Consider the following 22,195-nt stretch of genomic DNA (forward strand, 5'->3'; position numbering starts at 1 on the left):
GTTGCCTGAGAAGTGTCCAGAAGGCTGATGAATCAGTGGTTGGTAGTGATTACTTTTTGTGACAACATTCAGCATTTGAACATTCATGAAGAGGCATAATAATCAGAGGTGACCTAGTATTTTAAAGAAGTAGAATAAATAGTGACATTTTTATGAGTTATTCTTTAAAAAAAAGTTCTGTGTCTGACACTAAAAAATATATTGTAGAATGGCATCTGGGGCTTTTGTGAATGTTAACAGAATGGTGAAATGTGGCCTGGCTCAGGCTATTTGGAACTCCATTCTCTCCTTAGAGTCACATAAAGGTAGAGCAATGAAGAATACTACAGGTAACAGTTTTAGCACAAATTGTGTATTATTTTAGCACAAATAGCATAGTATAAAGCATTGCAAGACACAGCTTACTCTGGAGGTTGGTAACAACTAGATTTAGCTCCTCCTGGATAATTTAATGGGCAAGAATTTCATAGACTTGACAGGACACTTGGATAACTTGACCCTGGTTTACCGCAAATGTAGGGAGTATCCACTTTTGCCTCTCAGTTGAAATATGTCTGTATTTCTTTCTAAGCCTCTCAAAACTACAACCCTGCTTCCTTATCTCAGGTTGTCGGGGTGGCCCCCAGAAAGCAAAATGGCTAACTTCATGTTGAGAAATAAAGATACAAGATAGTTGGATCAAAGTACCGTGATACAAGTAAGAGAAAGAACACTGGACTTGAGGTCGAATCTGGATTCTAATGGAAGACTGCCACTAGACTAGCTGCCACAGGACCTCAGCTAGTCAGTCAACCTCAGCTGTCCATCTGTAAAATGACTAGCCGTTCTTATTTAATCCAGACCCATCCTACAAGTGCACTTAGGTTTGGAAACATCCTACATTGTTGTGGCTCAGAAAAAAAGCCTAAGAACATGTCACAAAAGTAAATGAAGTTACTATTGGACCCATACTCAGAATCACTCAGCAAACAAATAGTTATTGAATGCCTACCTAAAAAGTACATTAGACTGTACATAGCCTGAACCTAAGCTTTACAGTGCAGTCTGTAAACAAGATGTGAGTAGTTTTCTTCAGCTTCATTATTGAGAATTCACAGAGTAATAATAATGCTTTTACATATGTTATATGCTCTTTTTTCTTCTATCAGTATTTCTTCCCATTCATTATTCCATTTGGATCATGTAACAACTCTGAAGGAGAGTAGGACAGATACTATCTCCATGTTTCGCTGAGTTATAGCTTGAGAAATACATGTAAATGGTCATTGAGTACAAATACTAGTTTAGCTTGGAATACTGGTTCTATTATCAACATCATCACCAACAAATAACAAGATTCAGATTCTTGTGGAGCATCTTCTTACTTGGCTTGGCTGGAAGAGAGTATTTGCTTCCTTATATTTCTGGAAGGGAGCAACACACTAGCCTGACAAATCCTTAAGGATGTTTGAACAGTTATAGAATTGGTATATTGCTGAGGAGCCCCATGCAATGATTTCTAAGGTCATTCTAACTCTGAAATTTCCATGACTCACAGATTAACAGACAGGGCACTCAGGCTTCAGTTTCAGGTGGTCTGCATATAGATGAAGAATGGCTCATCTATCTTTTTTTCAGGCCTAATTGTTGGAGCTAGACTTCTCTCCTTAGCTGGGTCAAGAAGCAGAAGCATCCTTGAGGAGCTCATTAAATGTCTGCAGTTAGTGAAGGTAAAAAGGAATTTTTGGAGAAATTCTCCACTCAAGTGCTTCTCCCTTTTCTCAGTACCATTTTATTACCATGATGACAGAAATAGGCACAGATTGAAAAGATCACAAAAACGGTATTTTTTAAGACCTATTCCTAGTTATTAGGAGAGGCACAATGTGCTATGAATGTTCAGAGGTCTTAGAACTAGACCTTGGAAGATGAGGAAGATTTGTTGCACTGTAAGGATGGGCATTCCGGACCAAAGAAACAATGTGAACAAAGATACCAGACAGAAAAGCATGGGGTATGTCCTAGCAACAGGAGAAACTTTGGGTGTTGGAGTTGTTTAGCAGGAACACAAAGCACCTGTAGGCAGAAACGTAGGTTGAAGCTTTTAGTTAAAAGATCTGTGAACCCAGAGCAAGGAGGTTAATGGACAATGGACAAGTTAGTAGGTGGTGAAATTTTCTGAGCAGAGAAGTAGAGCTGTGCCTTAGGTAGATTAATTTGTCATTGATGCATTATATAAGATAAACAGAGGGCAGGGGTGCTGTTAGGATAAGCTTTGTTTGTAACAGAGCTGCTGATGGCCAGAGGCAGGCTAGGTAAATCTTCTAATTTACCTGGGATTAGGAAAATGATCAAAACTGTGACAATTTTGAGTACAAAATAGTGACATTGGGTAAACAGTAAGGCAGATTAACAGAGATTAAGCCTTGGGTCAGGAGTAAGCATACATAGATTCTAGCTAGGGTGCCTCCACAGCTTTCTAGTTTAACACTGAATAGGTTGTGTAAGCTCTCTGTGCCTAGGTTCCTCAGAACCTTGAAGAGATACTGTGAGGATAGAATAGGATTATAAAGTTGGAATTATAGGAAGGAAATGCCACTGTTTGTACCATGTCATTTGTTCGGGTTCCATGCAGTTATTCACCTGGAAGATGTACAGAGTGAAAACATTTTTAAGTTGATCTTTTCTTAGTTTGCTGTTTTCTCTACTATCCTTTTAAGTGGACTTGTCAAGGTTTAGTGCCCTGGAGACATAATTCAGGTATAGGATCTGGATTTGGCATTTCACAACACTTAAAGGTCGTTCCAGATAAGTGTTCTCTTCCTTTCTTCTTTTAAGACAAGTATGTGTTTTGTTTACAGTCTCCTCATATTTGTCACACACACAAAAAATTATTTTGCAAAAATATCTATAAATACTAATTAGGCCAGAAAATGTAAACGTTAGATTCTCCCAAGAACTTTGTGGTCTCACACTCTAGGCTTCTATGAAATGAATAGGTAAAACTATATGAATTCATAGTACCCTTCCAACCCTTAAGAAGTTCAACTTGTCTATGTACTTCTATATCACTACATTTACTACTTTGATAATAGAGCTATTGAGTAACTCCTAAGCACATCCATCAAATATTGTTAAATAGCATTTCTGAGTCATTAAAGTCATAGAGAGAAAAATTGAAGCTTGCCCAGTATGTCATTAACAGATGTAAGAAATTAATAATTTATTCATTTTATGTCTAAATTGTCAAGAGAGAAATGAAAAAAAAAAGCATTTATTTCAGAAAACATTTATTGTAGTCTACAGCTGTGTGCAGGGTGTTAGAAAATGCAGAAGATTCATAGATTAAAAAGATAGGGTTCTCATAGAATTTACAATCCAATGGTAAGGATAAGGATAGAGAAGCATTCTGTTCTCCAAACTGAAGTCCATTCATATTTGCCCAGAAGGCATAGGTGATCTAGAGACTGGATAACAGGCATTTAAAAAATGAAGTTTGTCTTTAGCGTGCTTTTGTTAAAAATGACAGTCTTGGTGGCTGTATAATTCTCTGTGTAACCAGTCCCTCCAGGATCTGTCTTGCTCCAACAAGTTTCTCAATTCCTTTGTTCCACCTGAGCAGCTTAACAAGGTATACTGGAGATATGAAAAGATGAAATTTATAATAGAAAGGAATGACCTCAAGCCAGTATCTGAAAACAAAGTATTGTCTTATGCTGATTTAGAATCAAATCATAGGTTTGCTTTCTGTCTTTTCCGTAAATAGTTAAAATGAGATTCTCTAGGCAGTTCCTGAATAACCCCTGTTCTTACTAAACTAGATATTCTTAGCCAAGAACTTCTGAGCAAAAGAGTTACTCCCACTAATTCATAGCTCATTTTTATTCTCCTAAAACCTTGTCAGTTCATGCAGCATTTTTTGTTTGCCTAGATATTGGCCACTCATAAAAGAAGGCTCTTTAAGTTTAAGCATAGTCGTTTGAGGTAGTTTTCCCTTTTATGTCTCTGGCAGTTGGTTGCTTTTGATGCAGCACATTAGTCTGATGTATGAGTAATTCAGCCACAGATTCTGCTAGTACTTGAATATATAAACTGCATAGTCTGGTTTCTTTGCATGAAAAGTGCTTTCAGGGAATCCTGTGTAGATTATCTGAAGTAGTAGAACTCAGTTTGGTATATGGTGAAAGAAAGAGCAAATAATACTGAAATCTGCAAATAATCATTAAATTAATTCTGTGCCAGTTCTATAAACATCTTTCTCTTCTCAGTCCAACCATTGCCATGAGGAAGAGCAAGTGAGAATTTGTAACAGATGATCCCTTGGAATTATTTTTGTTGTCAACAAAAGCAAAAGATTAGAAGGGAAAATGGTACCCTTGTTTTATTAAACAATCTTGAAAAGGATACAAATCTAAGATTTTTAATTTTTTTTTTTTTTTTTTGGTGATAGTGATGGTAGTGAGTTTTTGGCATTTATTCTCCTGAATTCTGTCTTTATGAAACTACAGTTGTAGCCAGTGCTCTGTCAATTCCCATCACCTGCCAAAGTTAATCAGGAAGTGGAGGGGTAGGGGGACAACACTTTGTGTGTGTGTGTAATTTTAAGGTCTTTTACATTTCTGTTTTTCTTACTGACCTGACCTATTTTCTTCCCTACCTGCATCATTTTACTTACTGTTTTTGGCAGAACTTCAGGGGTCATAAGTTTTTGCTAGTTCTGGCTGAGAACCAGTGTAAACCCATGATTTACTCACGCTTCATATCCTTTGTAAATTATATTGGCAAAATTAAATGTCCTTATGATCTCTGCACCCCAAGGACACAGGCCAGGGAAGGCAGCTAAAATGTCCAAAGGGTTGTGTGGTTATATTCATGCAATTATGGCCACATTTCTGCCAGTCTATTTGGAGTAGGAATGTGAGGCCAGGGCCTAGGGGATGAGTGGAACAACATCATAGCCTTCAAGGTGAAGGGTCTTCCTCCGATATATTTATCAAATTGTATTTCTCCCTCCCTACTGAGAGCTGTTTTTTCCAAACACCAGTATATTGACCTTGAATGCCAAGTTATGGAGAGATACCTACGCCCCATGTATTATTGCATTATATCAAGATCTCTCCTTCACCCCTACATCCCCTTTACCACCTCCCTCCCCAAAAGACAACCTAAGTGTATAATTCATAAAGCCATCAAGAGAATTTTGAAGTTCACCTATAGGGGCACTTGAAACAAAGCCGGAGCCATTACTCAGGATATCTAGTGACCTGTACAAGTTATCAAAGGCAGGATTAGGATTAGTCCACTTAAACTGATTGCTTAATCATGTGACCATACTCCATAACATGAATCCCTATTTATGATAGAACATTGTCTTTGACCTTGAATCTCCCATCTCTGCTTGCCAAAAGCTGATGAGTCACCAGTCATAAATAATGGCTGTAGAACAACTAGGTGCATTTCTCTTTGTTTAATGTTTTTACAAATCTAAAAAGGAACATGACCCTAATCGTTTTAAGATTAAAAACTTTCTTCCCTATCTTCCATGTCATAGAAGTGAGGAAAGACTGTAGGCAGTCTTCAAAAGAACTGAGGCTCTAGATTAATCTGTCTGAGCTGGAGAAGAGGGACCATGTGGCAGATGTATGACCACTTATGTGTACTTTTTTGTGGGGTTTAACGTCCATCATCCCTATGGATTATTGTTTCTTATCCATCGTTGTGCAATGCCAGGAAAATAAGAGAATTTGAAGTTAAAACTAAACCTGTCAGAAGTAAGGTCAATGCTAAGACTCAGAATGGGCCTTCTTGATAATTTCCTAACTTCTGTCCATAAATTCCTGTTTATTTTGCTAGAGGTGCTAGATTTTGTGAAGAATCTGGCCATCTAGCTAAGCTTTACAATGTTTGAGTGTTGGGGGTGGAGGGGTAGGAGATGGGCAGAAATAAATAAAACTTTTTCAATGGTCCTCAGAAGTAGGCTGGAAAGAATTAGACCCTGGAGTACAAGGAAGTTTTGAAACCAATTTGTATAAATTCTTCACAATATTTATTAAATGGGGGAAAGCAGAAAGAAATACAGAGCTATATGACATTCAATGTAGAATGTGCCATTTCATTTTTCATATCTAATAGTAATCAGGGCAATAGAAACAAGTTGGTATAGACAACGTCAGGTACCCAACTGAAGATAAGATAAATGTTCCCTAGAAACTGAATGGTAGAAAGCTTTCCTGAGAAATAACTGCTTTATATGAACTTAGTTCCATAGAAATTCATGCTTAATTTTTTTCTATAGTCAATTCCTAGATCATTTCTCTTACATTTTCTTAAAGATACAGGAAGTTTTCTATGCTAGGAGAAGAAACTTATGAACTATCCACATGAGTGTTGATAGCAACTTTGTGGTCTCAGGAGACAGAATCAGCAGAAAGAGGCTAGAAGGTGGTCTTGGCTAGAATACTTTGCAGGAAGGAAGCTAATAGAAAGCTAATACTTGGATTACATCCTCTCCCACAAAGTTCACTCATTGGATTTTTCCCCATCTATGGTATTTTATCCCCTCATATTCCACATAACAATAATAGCTGCCATTTGTCAGGTGCTTTGCTAGATGCTCTAGCATCTCATTTATCCTCCCAACAGACCTCCCAAGTTCTACTGGCCTGGAACCAGCTGCAGAGAGGCTAAGTAATCATCTCAAGTCATATAATCAAGGCACTTTCCAAATTCTTTAACAGTATTTTCCAGCTATGTAGTTGAGCTCGTCACCCTTTTATCTAATACAAAGGTGTATCTTCAATATGAGTCCCTCGTGAATTCTGTTAGGGAAAACAGAATTTTCTATTTTGCCTGTAAGTGAAAGTACAGTATCCCTAACCTTTCCACCAAGTTATAAATTCAGCTTGGTAAATAAAATAGTATAGGTGGATTTTATTATAGATAGAAACTTGGAAATCCTAAGATTTGTTATTTTTCAGTTGTGTCCTTGAGTTCATATTCAGGTTTTTTTGGTTGCTGATACTTTTTTTTATAAATAACTTGTTAATTTGATGGTGTTGAAGAAGAAATATGAATGGTGGAGATTTTAAACAAGAACAGGAGTGTCAGCCTGGAAATATACACATAGACTGTCCTAAAACCAGAAATCCAATGAATCAGTAAATACAGAAATTTTGTGAAGGTTCCACCTATCACTCATCATTACTAACTCTTCCAGAAGTTCCATTAATTGTAATTGCTTTACAAATCAAGAAACTTGATTCCATAAAAGTATAGTCCAGCTACTTTGTGGACCTTGAACCCAATTCTTAGAAAGAAACAGTGGGGTGGAGCTAAGATTAGAGAAAAAAGTTCCTGGAGAGCAAGTAGGTAAAGCTGGCTGTGGCCTCTAGAGAAGATTGAATAAACCAAAGACAAAATAGCACAGCTCATGATTAAACAGTTTTCTTAAGATTACAAATTGAGACAGTAAACAGCATTGCTATGTCACTGTTGTTTGATTTAGTCATACTTCAATACCCATTTTTATTCTGGAAAAAGCTGAACTTGGATCTTTAAATATTAAAGCTATTGAAGGAAACAGACTAACACTAACAAACTTCTAGTTTGCCTTCTGTCATAGAATTTCTCTTCTAGAAAGAATGGATTCGGTGTGTTTGAATGCTTTAGAATATGAGGTATCTAAATACATATGGCACATTCTGAAAAGTCAAGTAGGAAGAAAAAGTATAATTGCTTTTATTTATTATGCTTTAATGATAAATTTCTTAAGTTTTTCCTTTTTTGATAACGTCTGCGTTTGGCATATTCCCAAGTGATTTTTCTGAGAACAAGACTTTTAGTGAGTGTAAGGACTTGCCAGGATTGGTTTGAATTTGTGCCTACAGTGTATGCTTGTATGTTAATTTCCACCAGATTTGCATCTTTCTATTCATATACCATTAAGCAAGACTTGCATAGGATTCCACTACAAGAAATCCTTTGTCCACTGTCAGTGAGAGGAAGCTGAGTCTATTGCTACCCTATTTCCTAGTATGTTTGAATGTGAAATGTATCCTACAAAGATCGCGCTCCAAAACAGGTGCATACTTTGAAAGGCGTTCTTGACATTTGGATGAATGAACTACTGAGTCACTGATATGCCTGAAGAGATTTGATTACATAGCTTCATGAGTAGGTGTCTCTAATTGGTAATGAAGCACCTGAACATTTAGGAACCTGTGACTCTTCAAAAAATGTTGATGGAAGGAATATGTAAAAGTTCATTAAAGAAATCAAGGGTATAAATCTTAGTTTGCTGGTGCTATGTTCTTACTTTTTAAACTATCCTTTACATGTCATCTTATGCCCCAAAATGAAAATTATTGTCTGTTCAATTTCCCCTTCTAGCTTTTAGCCTTGAAGGTCCTTGAAGAAAGCCTCTCTGTCTGGTTTATCTCTGTAGCTCCCGCAGTCTCTTACACCAGAAGACAACTCTATAAATCTCAGTGAATCAATGGCCAGAATTCAGGTCGACAGTATGGAATAAAGTTATCCTTTATGGTTTTCTTACACACTAATCATTTTCCAGACTCTAATTGGAAGAGAACAAAGTTTATCACTTACACTTCAGTCCTTTTATGAGGAGGTGTTATCAGTCTTCCTGGCTGGCAAAAGTCTTTTCATTCTTACTTCACTCAATTTGTTTGGTTCAAAATCAGATACCAGTGATCTCTCCATTCTTACCATGGTTCTCTATCTGAAAACTGCCTCCCACTTACCATTTGTCTTATCACTGAAACTGTGTGAGCTCTCTTGATGATTACTTTCGTGTGTATTCTATTTTTTACTGTTTACTATAAAAACTTTGTGGACAAAGATCTTGTTATATATCTCTTTGTACATCCAGTCTAGTCTCTATAATACCAGATTGTCAAGCTCTGTAATTATGAAGTAATATAATGTCTGGCATGAAAATTACTTAAATTCAAAGTTCAATTTTGATTATCTCTAACTAGCACTTTTGCCTTGTCCTTTGCTGGAAATAAGAGCATATTTCCTAAGTTTGCTGTCATAGAATCATAGGATGGAAGTTGAAGAGGGACAAATAGATGGCTGAATATTTGTGCTTTTGAGTTAGACATATGTGACTCCCTGAATCTATATTGATTTCCTATCTAAAGTATGCCTCTTCTCCACCTCTTAGTAATGCTGCCATATTACCCTGTTAATTTCCTTCGCAGCACTAATCACACCATGAAATTGTTCTGTTTATTGTTTCTTTCTCCCTCGGGTACCTTGTTTGTGTTATTCACTGTTGAATTACTAGCACTTAGTTAAGAGTTTGGTACATAGTAGAGTTTGATATTTAGTGATTAAATGAATAACAAAAGGCACACTCAGGCATATTCATGAATATGAATACTGACTTGGAATTTCGAAAGCACTCTTTCCTCCATGAACTTGTCGGGCAGCTGGACAGCTGCATCTGGGGGGGTCTCTCCCTGAGCAGGCTGGGGTTCTTGACTCTGAGAAAAAATTCTTGAACAGGGTAGTAGTGTAGCTTAGGAAGGAATTCATTAAAGCGAGAGTAGCAGCAAATGGCAGCAGCTGTGCAGTAGATAGCAGGGAGGAAGGGGAAGCTCCCTGAACTCCTGCTCGGCATAGAGCAAATCCCTTGCCAACTCCTGAGGCCCGGGTCACCTGGTGTCCAGTGTCTTCTTGAATCTGCATGGTGTGGATTCACCCCTACCACTCCGGGATTTGGAGGAGCCACAGAGCACTAGATGGTATGAGATTATGTCTGAGAACTTTCCAAAGGCAAAAAGGAGATTTTCAGGCAGGCTATTACAGAGCATGATCATACAGCTGCAGTCCTGCCTGGGTCACACAGGCAGTGGGAACTTGGAAGCCCAAATCAGAGATCTCAGTAGCCTTTCCCTACTTGTCTAAAGTACAACAAAGAGAGAGAAGACTAGTGCTTAAGTCTAGAAAATTGAATAAAATAGCAAAGTAATAAAGATGCTTACTACTGGAAGAGCACAGAGACAAAATGCAGTAAGTTTAGGAGGGAGAAGGCTTTAGTTAAAGCAAAGTATTCACTCAAAGAAAGGGAAGTATGGGCAACCTCAGATAGGAGATGCACTTAGAGGCTTAGGATTCTATCTTTTAAGGATTTCAAGAATGGGGCAGAGGGCCAGGGGGTATAGGCTTGATATGTAGTCTCATGATCTGTAAGAGATACTAGGTCATCATCCATAGTTATTCCTAGAGATATTCAGTAAGATAAACTTAACACAAGGAATGTATTGATCCTGTTCTTCTCCAAGATATTGGTTACCCTCAAGCAGTGGAAACACATCATTTTGGACTGCTTGCCCTGCCTTAAGATAGGGTAGGTTGTTGGCTAATTAGCATAAAATATGTTAGGAATATTACCTCCTGACTCCTTAGTTTTTAAAATGGAATCTTAGCCTTAAGGTGGAGTCCCTTCTGTTGCTCTACTATTTGTGTCTTGTCAGATTTCATCATAGGCAGGAAAAACTAACCATGATGCTTGTCTCATATCCCTGCTCTACCTCAACTTGAAGTTGAGGGACACATAAAGAGAATCCACCAACACCTCCCTCTCTACCTCTTCAGCTTCCCCACCCCAGCAACAGTTTTTTTTTTTGCTCCTTGCTTTATGTCCTAGATGGACTTTTGCAGTAAAGCAGTGATGTGGTAGTAGAGGTACAAGACTGAATATACAGCTGTCTAGACTTAATTTAATATAAAATACGCAATTCATACCTAGTTTTCAGTGTTCTTAGCTCTAATGCTCTCCTAGGATTGTAATTGTATCTAAATTCTGAGCACACTGCTTGCCTAGGGCAGCAATGGACCTTTTCTTTGTTTCAATTAGATGAAGGCTAGTTGTCCTTTATGTGAGAATGTATTCTTAGTATCCTGATTGAACACAGGATGTCCAATTAGATGAATGAATTATCTGAAGTACTTGCTTTTTATCGACTGGCTGACATTTATGATTAGCAAACCTTAGAGCAGTTAAATTTCATTAATGCCATCAATTTGTCCATTATTACAAATTGTCTGTTTCCTGCAACCCAAAGAACCTACTTTTCTTCTCCGTCTTATATTTAAATTTGAACATGCATTGAACATGTATCTTTTAAAGGAATGATTCTGCAGAATAAGGTTTCTAAAAGCCTTAGTGCGAATCCCTTTTGCCACAATCTCTAAAAGTGATCCCTGTCAGCACAGTTACTTATGTCTCCATCTGTAGATTATGAAAAATAATGCTGGGTAAAGATGCTAGGAGAGCATTCATTCATTGGAAAAAATCCCAAATAGACAAAGCATTTATCAAGAACCAAGATGTTATATCCCTAAGTTATTACATAAAATTGTTTTTCTTTAAAGAATCTTCTGCTGACTCTCAACTTTTCCTGGAAAAATGAACCATTCCCACCACATGGGGATGACCTCTATGGACCACAGCAATACTACTGCAGCCCCCCACTCCCATGGAATGGATGACATGATGATGATGGTGAGTGCCACAGGAGAGGTAGCCCAGGCCCTCTCCCACCTGCTTGGGTAATAGAAGTAATCAAATTTTAGGACTGGGAGGATAGTATCTGTACAGGTCATTTACCAAAAAAGGAAAAACCAAGGCCAACCAGACAAATCAAGAGTCTTGTCTAAGACCATGTGACAGGCTAATTTCAGTGCCACACCAGAACTGAGATTTCTAGGGTTCTTCTTCTGTATTCCTTTCTTTAAAACGAACCTTTTTTTGAATTAAGTTCTAGTCTTTCTCCTTTGTATAGAAAAGAGAGAAAAAAAAAGACAAAAGTTGATGGGGATTGGGGGAGCAAGGGAGAGTTCTTGTGGAGAGTGCCTGTGGCAGTAATGCTAAAACTACTAAAAAAAAAGCCTCCCACTAAAGTGAATGTCTCTTATCCAAATCTGCTACTTTTAAATGATCTAAGCTTCTTTAAAACTTGAAAGTCTCATTTAAAATCTTCAGTCATCTCTAACTGACTTGTTTTGGTTTCTGGCAGCAGATGACCTTCTATTTTGACTATAAGAATGTGGAGCTATTGTTTTCTGGTTTGGTGATCAATACGGCTGGAGGTGAGTAAGCCATCAGGTGGTGTTTGAGAAGGTGACACGTGAGAGACAATGACAGAGTCTGGAAGCCCAACACCTCTTTCTGCCGTAATTACCCAGTCATTATGGTTATAATATATAACCATTTTGCTTCATATTTCCTACCTAGAAGGTGAGGCTACACAATGCTTATTTTGGTCCTATCATAAGCCTCCCTTAAATAACGTGTTTATTTTAGAGTTTCTGAAGAATAATTTAGATATTAGATGGAAGTATTTTGCAATCCATTTCCTTCTCTCCTTTGCCAGAGTGCTTCCTTGTGTGATAATGTATTCGTCATGAACATAAAACTGTAGTCAAGTTCAAATGACATAAGCATTTTATATATACATACCACAAAATAACACTAGGTTAAAAACTATAGATGTAGTACAGTCCTTCCATTTTGTAGACAAATTAAACCTCTAACAGTGAAATGATTAGCCCTAAATCACACAGAGTTAGTATGTCAGAGCCAGGTCAGGGACCCAAACCTTCTAGACCTGCCTACTGTGGTCTACATCATATCTGATTCTAGGCATGACTCATCTTAGGGTCAGTCCTAGTTTTTGGGTAACTAATCATCCATATCTTTGTGTCTATAATGTTGAGTTAATGTGCCTTAAATTTAAATTGCACAAGCTCAATAGTTGGTTGGACTTCCTTAAGTATATCTTTGGATCCACAAAATCAATTTGTTTTAGAAGAAAGAGAGCATTTAGTTCAGGTAGTGTATGAAATCAGCAATGGGAATACATTCATATCATTACCAGCACATCACATTGTGAGACTTAGAAGTAAAATGTCTATTCAAGAAATACAGTCAGCATATTAAAATATTGTTTTATTCTCCTTTTGCATATTCTACATCATGTTTCAATGTAATAAGCTAATTTAATTGCATAAAGCAGCCAGACCAAAAGGTTGTTCAGATTTTTTTTTGGTATCATAATCAGAAAATGACTGTGTTCTTCACTGGAGCCAATGGTTTTCACTAACACCATCTTTGTTCTCTTCCAACGGTGTAAGTGAAGAGGCAGCAATATAATGTATTGAGAAATTGAGAGTAGCACTTTTGCTATGTTGTCTTTCTAGCTTGGACAGCACACCAGCTAATGATTTGGCATGTTTGACAGTATCCCTGTCTTTTCCTCCCCTGCTTAGAAATGGCTGGAGCATTTGTGGCAGTGTTCTTACTAGCAATGTTCTATGAGGGACTCAAGATAGCCCGAGAGAGCCTGCTGCGCAAGTCACAAGTCAGCATTCGCTATAATTCCATGCCTGTCCCAGGGCCAAATGGAACCATCCTTATGGAGACGCACAAAACTGTTGGGTAAGAAGATTGAACATATCTAGATGGAAGTTCTGAAGAACTGGGTTAGTCAAGCAGCAAAACAGCTATTTTATTAGCAACAGCCCTCTTCTTGAGTTAGTGATTCCATATGACCTTGATCAGAACTGTCTTCAGAAGCTTGGGGTTGTAAGTCATAAGCAAGCCAAAGGAGGAATGCTAGGAAGCCTCCTGCAAACATGGCTGTTTGTCCCAAATTGTAAGTATTGTCACTTTCGTAGAAGGTAAGGAATTTCTCACCTTCTTTTTTAATAATTGCCAAAATAATAAGAAATAAGAAATTCAGGTCAGGGTATAGAAGAATGGCAGAATACAATTGATTTCCTTCTATAGAAAGTTCTATCAATGCAGCTCTAGTCTATACAATATAAGACTGTACACATGTCTGTATTCCATCTAAGAAAGTATTTTGATGGTGATCCACAGATTGGCAAATACTTTTTGAGATTCGGTTTTAGTAGAAATGTAGGTCTTAAAACCAAATTGGAATTCAAGGAATCCTGTAGACCATATATCCTATCAAGTGAGTACGGTATTATTTGTTCTCATTAAACTAATGAGCTTATTGAGGCCCAAACAGGTTGTGACTTGCTGAAGGTGACAGAATAAGTGACAGAGGGAATAAATAGCCAGGTCTCCTGATCCCTAATTCAATACTTTATACTGCACTACACAACCCTCAATTCTATTTCCATCTTTTTAGAATGTGAGCTTTGCAAAGGTGGAAGGCCTGAAAATGTTCAGGCAAATACATATGGGTGGGTTTAGGGCTTCCCTTTCAGGATCCAAGATGGAATTAAGTCAGAGAGGTAAGTCTGCTTTCCTCCACCTTCCTTCCAAAAGAGCGTTCTTCCTGCTGACATACAACCTTATCCGGGCAATGCTAATTAGCCTGATAGACTTGTCATGTCTCATTTGTAGGGACCAATAAACAACACACATGCACACAAGTACCCATGAATTGCGAGGGTGGCTGTGCAAGAGTCCATTTCCAGCTGAGCTCCTGACTGTGACTGTTCCCCCTTTCTCCTGATATGCAGAGTGGCCCGAGCACTACTAGGGTCCTGATTGTTGTGTCCTTATTTACTCCCCAGGCAGCAGATGCTGAGCTTTCCTCACCTCCTGCAAACAGTGCTGCATATCATCCAGGTGGTCATCAGCTACTTCCTCATGCTCATCTTCATGACTTACAACGGGTACCTCTGCATTGCGGTAGCAGCCGGGGCTGGCACAGGCTACTTTCTCTTCAGCTGGAAGAAGGCAGTGGTAGTGGACATCACAGAGCATTGCCATTAACATCCAACTCCATGGTGTGGCCTTATCGATTGCAGCGGGAAGCATTCAAGACTGGAAGACATGATTCCTACTCCAATCTTCCCTTCTTGCTCCTTACCTCCTTAGACACACACACACACACACACACACACACACACACACACCTGCTCAACAGTGGTTTACCTTACAGTATATGATCTAAAGTGGTAACCTCCCTGTTTTCTCCCTCATGAGCTGAGATTCTCATCTCTGTTGAGGTGAAGCCATCTGTGAGATGTCCTCTCCTCCCCCATCATCTTGGATCCAAGTTATAAGTTCTTCGGTCATCAGTTAGCTTTCTGTTCAAAGACTTGATCACCTGCTTCCTTTTTTAGTCTTGTTTTTATTTTGTTAACAGACAATACGTGAATTTGGTGGGTTTTTCCTGGGTCAGTGATGGAAAGGGATTAACTTCAGCCAGGATTAATGGCAGCTGAGGGAAATTCTTGCCCAACTAAACCCAGAACCCAAACTTAACATTAAAAAATAAGTTCCAGTCTCTGAATTCAATGAGTGGGAAATACATTGTGCCTTTTCCTAGGTGTGATGTATTGCACTGAAATCTTTGTAGTGTGCAGAGGGGTAGTTTGAGCTAAACATAGGCCTGGAGCTTGCAGAAGTGTGCATTCTTGGGTGGCTGACTCATCATTTTGATTGAGTCAAATGGACTTGTCCATTTGATTCAAGAATGGACTTGTCAGTCAAAAAAGGATGACAATCAATTTGAGAAACAGAAATAGGTACTTTAAAACCATTGGCATTTTACTTTGTACCTTGGTTTGTCACAGCTGAATGAAGCAAGAGGTTGTCATTTTTTCCCATTGTTTTCATGTGTCTGCCTCTAAACCAGTGGTTTTCAAACTTTAACATGCATGAGAATCACTTGAAGAACTTGTTAAAACAATTGTTGCTGGACCTCAACCCAGAGCCCCAAAATTGTCATTTCTAGCAAGTTCCCAGGTGATGCTCCTGCTGATGGTTGGGGAACAGCACTTTGAGAATCTCTGCTTTAAACTAAGGGAGTATCACCTGGTGGAGTGAGCTACCTGGTACTGGGCATGGGAATTTGAGTTGCTGATTGGTAGATGGTATGTTTAGGCTTAACTCATGTACTAAATGCTGCTGGTCAATACATAATCATTCCATAAACATTTATTCAGCTCCAACTGTGTGTAGTGTGCCCGAGCATTCATGCACAAAGGGCTGTAGCCAAAGTAACTTGTCAGCATGTATGAAACCACTAGTTCTTATTTTTAAAGATCTGTGGTTTCTTGAAAGTAGCTTGAAGATTGAATAAGACCTTTGATCTGCAGTGTAAATCAGCCATTCCCAGGTCAGAAGGGCAAAAAATCCTAGCCCTCTCTTTGGAGAGGCTTAGGGTGTAGTCTGCTGACAGCCAGATTTTCCTCAGCCCCTGCCATCCACGCCCATACCAAACAGGTCATCCTCTACATGACCATCTTTGTTACTCTTGGGGGTTTAATTATATCATAAGTGGCCAAAACCTCTTTTCCTATGAAGAATCAGATGGGACTTTTATTCTGGTCGGTTGTTAGTCTACTGCAGTTTTGTTCCCAGTCCAGACTACCTCTGTAAAGTGACACTTTCTGCACTGGTCTGTTAAATCCTGCCCTCCTTGGTGCTAGACTCCAGTTGTCCCTCAGGACAGAGGAGACAAAACACAGCTCTCTGGATGGCCTCTGTTATAGTTTTGAAGTTTGTACTTTCTCTGTCAGTGTCAGTTAAATATTGGAGAGTGAGGAATGTGAACTTGCGTGGCTTTGAACCAAGAGAGGGTTATGAGCTTACTGAGGTTAAAATCTAAGAATCAACAGCTGGAGTTTTGTGCTTTTCTCTCATTACAACCCCTTGTAGTGCTGATACTTAGCAAGAACAGAGTGAATGACAAATACAAAATCCAACAGTAAGGTCTGAATAACCTGTGATTGTCTCATAAGCCAAGGAATAATAAAACTGTAAGAAATAAAGTAAGAATCAATGTTCAGTAGTGACCCTGGTGCTTTCTAAAAATCTTGACACAAGCTGCTATGAAATACCCTTTCAGGAATGGGACCTTACCAGTAAGGTAAGACAAATCAAGTCTAGTTAAGACAAAGTGCTATGAATCTGAACGCACAGACCAAAACATCAGTTTGGGTTAGGTCTTCAGGTGTTCAAGGTAGAGTCTCATGAAAAATCTGGCTTCTAGTGATTCTTAGAGGAGGTTGCCAAGGAAGAAGTTAGTGAAGAAGAAAAAAACTAAAGTTTATATTCCATCTTTCTTGAGCTTTTGGGTTGTAATAACTATCACACTGACTTTCATTTCTATACCTTTTCATTTGGAATTTAGTGCCTGATTGCTTTGTTCCTTTTGGATCCAAATTTCACTTTTCCTCCTTCCCTGTTCACATCTATTAGAAGCCTGCATCCCCATTTCTTTGGCCCCTTATTCTGCTCTCCTTTTCCCTTTGTCTTTCAGTCTTCAAGCCCATATACCTAGTTTATTAAATCTCCCTAGTCCTCCTGATGCAGTGGATATTGCAATGCAGTAGGTGCAAATACCAAGCAGAAGTTGTAAAACTTGGTAGAGACCTTAAGCACACCTTGAGGAGAAATTGTCCCACTGAGAAGTTCTGTAAGGTTGGGTAAAGGGCTACCCAGGACCATCCGCAGAGTTACAGAATCTTGGGTGCTGTCTGGAGGAATCTGTGCTGGAGGGACACCCAGTCTCCCATTGCTCACAAACAGGGAGTCCTCTGTATCCACCAAGGAATTAGAGATTGTCTTCACTTCTATGGTAGGGTTATCTGGAATTCCCTTTCAGGCTGTGGGGCACTGGTCTTGGGTTTCAGCCACAGGGGGTTCCTTATGGAAGCTGGAAGGGAAGGGGCAGGAGGTACATTTTCATATCATTTAGTTTTGATCCTGCTCTCTCCAGCTGCTGCTTTCAGAAGAATGTCTAAAGATACAAAGTCTGCATTTGATATAATGCCTTAATCACTGGGTCTACAATTAATGTTGACTGTTTTAGATTGTAAGCTCCTGGAGAGCAATATTGCTGTAGTAGGAATGTTTTAACAGTGTCATGTGCAAAAGAACAAAATAAATATTTTGATTTTGTGATTCTGTGTATGTCTTTCTACCCAGAGTGATCTCAGAGTCAGTAGTCTCTTCATTGTCCACATAGAGTCTGGCCATTACCATCAGTTTTTCAGTTCATCTTCTAGTGGCATGATCCCTTTATGTTTTCACCTCACTCTCCTATTTAAAATGACAAGCTAGTACATGCCAGAAGATCTACTTTTGTACACAGACAGGGTCTTCCTGAAGCTCCAAATGTCTCAGCATGCCAAGGATTCCTGAATTTAAAAACTTTTAATATCATAATCTCTTGTCTGACTTTATGCTGTCAGGCAAGAGGCCCTGAGATGGGTCTCTAGGAATTTCACTGCTGAGCCTCAAGATGAGCATTGGCCCTGCCTATCCCATTGATCCTGATACTAGTGTTAATGTATTTGCCCCTCAGTCCCCCACTCCCAGGATGGGCATCTTGCCATTCAGCACCACCCTAGTCTCTTCCGTATTGTGATATGATGAGCATGCATGCCTGAGCTTGAATTCTGGCTCCACCACTTACTACAAGTGTAGACTTTGGCAAGGTATTAATAATAACTAAGATGATAATCCCAAAGCCTTAGTTTTCTCATTTATAAAAAGGCAGACTACCTCTGAATTGGAAGTAATATGTATAAAGCACCCAGCACATATTAGGCATCCAAGCCATAGTAAGTAAATTTAATCATCTATTGATTATTATTACTTCAGCTTTCAGGAAAAGGAAAGGTATGCTTTTTTTTATTAAGGTATCACTGATACACACTCTTAGGAAGGTTTCACAAGAAAAACAATGTGGTTACTATATTCACCCATATTATCGAGTCCTCCCCATATCCCATTGCAGTCACTGTCCATCAGTGTAGTAAGATGCCAGAGAGTCCCTATTCATCTTCTCAGAGCTATGCTGTCTTCCCCGTGACTCCACACACACCATGTGTACCAATCATGATACCCCCCATTCCCCCTATCCCTCCCTCCCCCACCCCACCCCTTTGGTAATTGCTAGTCCCTTCTTGGGGTCTGTGAGTCTGCTGCTATTTTGTTCCTTCAGTTTTGCTTCGTTGTTACACTCCACAAATGAGGGAAATCATTTGGTATTTGTCTTTCTCTGCCTGACTTATTTCACTGAGCATAATACCCTCTAGCTCCATCCACATTGTTGAAAATGGTAGGACTTGTTTCTTTCTTATGGCTGAATAGTATTCCATTGTGTATATGTATCACATTTTTATCCATTCATCTACTGATGGACACTTAGGTTGCTTCCATATCTTGGCTATTGTGAATAGTGCGGCGATAAACATCGGGGTGCATATGTCTTTTTGAATCTGAGAAGTGGTTTTCTTTGGGTAAATTCCTAGGAGTGGAATTCCCGGGTCAAATGGTATTTCTGTTTTTAGTTTTTTGAGGAACCTCCATATTGCTTTCCACAATGGTTGGACTAGTTAACATTCCCACCAGCAGTGTAGGAGGGTTCCCCTTTCTCCGCATCCTCGCCAGCATTTGTTGTTCCTAGTCTTTTCTATGTTGGTCATCCTACTGGTGTGAGGTGACATCTCATTGTGGTTTTAACTTGCATTTCCTTGATAATTAGTGATGTGTAGCATCTTTTCATGTGCCTGTTGGCCATATGAATTTCTTCTTTGGAGAACTGTCTCTTCATATCCTCTGCCCATTTTTTTTTTTTGGTATCATTAATCTACAGTTACATGAGCAACATTATGGTTACTAGACTCCCCCATCATCAAGTCCCCACCACATACCCCATTACAGTCACTGTCCATCAGCATAGTAAGATACTATAGAATCACTACTTGTCTTCTCTGTGTTGTACAGCCCTCCCCGTGCCCCCCCCATTATGTCTGCTAATCGTAATCCCCTTTTCCCCCCTTGTCCCTCCCTTCCCACCCATCCTCCCCAGTCCCTTTCCCTTTGGTAACTTAGTCCATTCTTGGGTTCTGTGATTCTGCTGCTGTTCTGTTCCTTCAGTTTTTTTCTTTGTTCTTATACTCCACATATGAGTGAAATCATTTGATACTTGTCTTTTTCCACCTGGCTTATTTCACTGAGCATAATACCCTCTAGTTCCATCCATGTTGTTGCAAATGGTAGGATTTGTTTTCTTCTTATGGCTTAATAATATTCCATTGTGTATATGTACCACATCTTTATCCACTCATCTACTGATGGACATAGGTTGCTTCCATTTCTTGGCTAAAGGTATGCTTTTTTTTTTTATTTTGTTATCATTAATCTACAATTACATGAAGAACATTATGTTTACTAGGCTCTCCCCTACCCCAAGTCCCCCCCACAAACCCCATTACAGTCACTGTCCATCAGCATAGTAAGATGTTGTAGAATCACTACTTGTCTTCTCTGTGTTACAAAGCCCTCCCCTTTCCCACACCCCCCACATTATACATGCTAATCTTAATACCCCCTTTCTTCTTCCCCACCCTTATCCCTCTCTACCCTCCCATTCTCCCCAATCTCTTTCCCTTTGGTAACTGTTAGTCCATTCTTGGGTTCTGTGATTCTGCTGCTGTTTTGTTCCTTCAGTTTTTCTTTTGTTCTTATACTCCACAGATGAGTGAAATCATTTGGTATTTGTCTTTCTCTGCTTGGCTTATTTCACTGAGCATAATACCCTCTAGCTCCATCCATGTTGTTGCAAATGGTAGGATTTGTTTTCTTCTTATGGCTTAATAATATTCCATTGTGTATATGTACCACCTCTTCTTGATCCATTCATCTACTGATGGACACTTAGGTTGCTTCCATTTCTTGGCTATTGTAAATAGTGCTGCAATAAACACAGGGGTGCATCTGTCTTTTTCAAACTGGAGTGCTGCATCCTTAGGGTAAATTCCTAGAAGTGGAATTCCTGGGTCAAATGGTAAGTCTATTTTGAGCATTTTGAGGAACCTCCATATTGCTTTCCGCAATGGTTGAACTAATTTACATTCCCACCAGCAATGTAGGAGGGTTCCCCTTTCTCCACAACCTTGCCAACATTTGTTGTTGTTTGTCTTTTGAATGGTAGCCATCCTTACTGGTGTGAGGTGATACCTCATTGTAGTTTTAATTTGCATTTCTCTGATAATTAGTGATGTGGAGCATCTTTTCGTGTGTCTGTTGGCCATCTGTATTTCTTTTTTGGAGAACTGTCTATTCAGTTCCTCTGCCCATTTTTTAATTGGATTATTTGCTTTTTGTTTGTTGAGGTGCATGAGCTCTTTATATATTTTGGATGTCAAGCCTTTATCGGATCTGTCATTTATGAATATATTCTCCCATACTGTAGGGTTCCTTTTTGTTTTATTGATGGTGTCCTTTGCTGTACAGAAGCTTTTCAGCTTGATATAGTCCCACTTGTTCATTTTTGCTTTTGTTTTCCTTGCCCAGGGAGATATATTCATGAAGAAGTCACTCATGTTTATGTCCAAGAGATTTTTGCCTATGTTTTTTCCAAAGAGTTTTATGGTTTCATGACTTACATTCAGGTCTTTGATCCATTTTGAATTTGCTTTTGTGTATGGGGTTAGACAGTGATCCAGTTTCATTCTCCTACATGTAGCTGTCCAGTTTTGCCAGCACCATCTGTTGAAGAGACTGTCATTTTGCCATTGTATGTCCATGGCTCCTTTATCGAATATTAATTGACCATATATGTCTGGGTTAATGTCTGGATTCTCTAGTCTGTTCCATTGGTCTGTGGCTCTGCTCTTGTGCCAGTACCAAATTGTCTTGATTACTATGGCTTTGTAGTAGAGCTTGAAGTTGGGGAGTGAGATCCCCGCCACTTTATTCTTCTTTCTCAGGATTGCTTTGGCTAATCGGGGTTTTTGGTGTTTCCATATGAATTTTTGAACTATTTGTTCCAGTTCGTTGAAGAATGTTGTTGTTAATTTGATAGGGATTGCATCGTATCTGTATATTGCTTTGGCCAGGATGGCCATTTTGACAGTATTAATTCTTCCTAGCCAAGAGCATGGGATGAGTTTCATTTGTTAGTGTCCTCTTTAATTTCTCTTAAGAGTGTCTTATAGTTTTCAGGGTATAGGTCTTTCACTTCTTTGGTTAGGTTTATTCCTAGGTATTTTATTCTTCTTGATGCAATTGTGAATGGAATTATTTTCTTGATTTCTCTTTCTGTTGGTTCATTGTTAGTGTATAGGAAAGCCAGATTTCTGTGTGTTAATTTTGTATCCTGCAACTTTGCTGTATTCCGATATCAGTTCTAGTAGTTTTGGAGTGGAGTCTTTAGGGTTTTTTATGTACAATATCATGTCATCTGCA

General features: G+C 38.9%; 1 protein-coding gene across 6 annotated transcripts in view; it reads left to right on the plus strand.

Moving 5' to 3' along the window:
• SLC31A1 (solute carrier family 31 member 1) overlaps positions 1-17,899 on the plus strand; it is a 31,154-nt gene extending 13,255 nt beyond the window's left edge. For 3 of the 6 annotated variants that reach the window (XM_036915618.2, XM_036915617.2, XM_036915623.2), the window contains 4 exons: positions 11,380-11,509; positions 12,024-12,096; positions 13,276-13,444; positions 14,557-17,899. In XM_036915618.2, the coding sequence (XP_036771513.1) occupies positions 11,414-11,509; positions 12,024-12,096; positions 13,276-13,444; positions 14,557-14,758 (540 nt within the window). In that variant the 5' untranslated portion in view covers positions 11,380-11,413 and the 3' untranslated portion in view covers positions 14,759-17,899. Of the gene's footprint in view, positions 1-606; positions 698-1,617; positions 1,710-11,379; positions 11,510-12,023; positions 12,097-13,275; positions 13,445-14,556 lie in introns of all 6 variants that reach the window. The other 3 variants (XM_036915620.2, XM_036915621.2, XM_036915624.2) reach the window with 3 other exon arrangements.
• Positions 17,900-22,195: the final 4,296 nt, after the last annotated feature.

Source organism: Manis pentadactyla, chromosome 3 (genome assembly GCF_030020395.1).
Source record: "Manis pentadactyla isolate mManPen7 chromosome 3, mManPen7.hap1, whole genome shotgun sequence".
Taxonomy (NCBI): Eukaryota; Metazoa; Chordata; class Mammalia; order Pholidota; family Manidae; genus Manis; species Manis pentadactyla.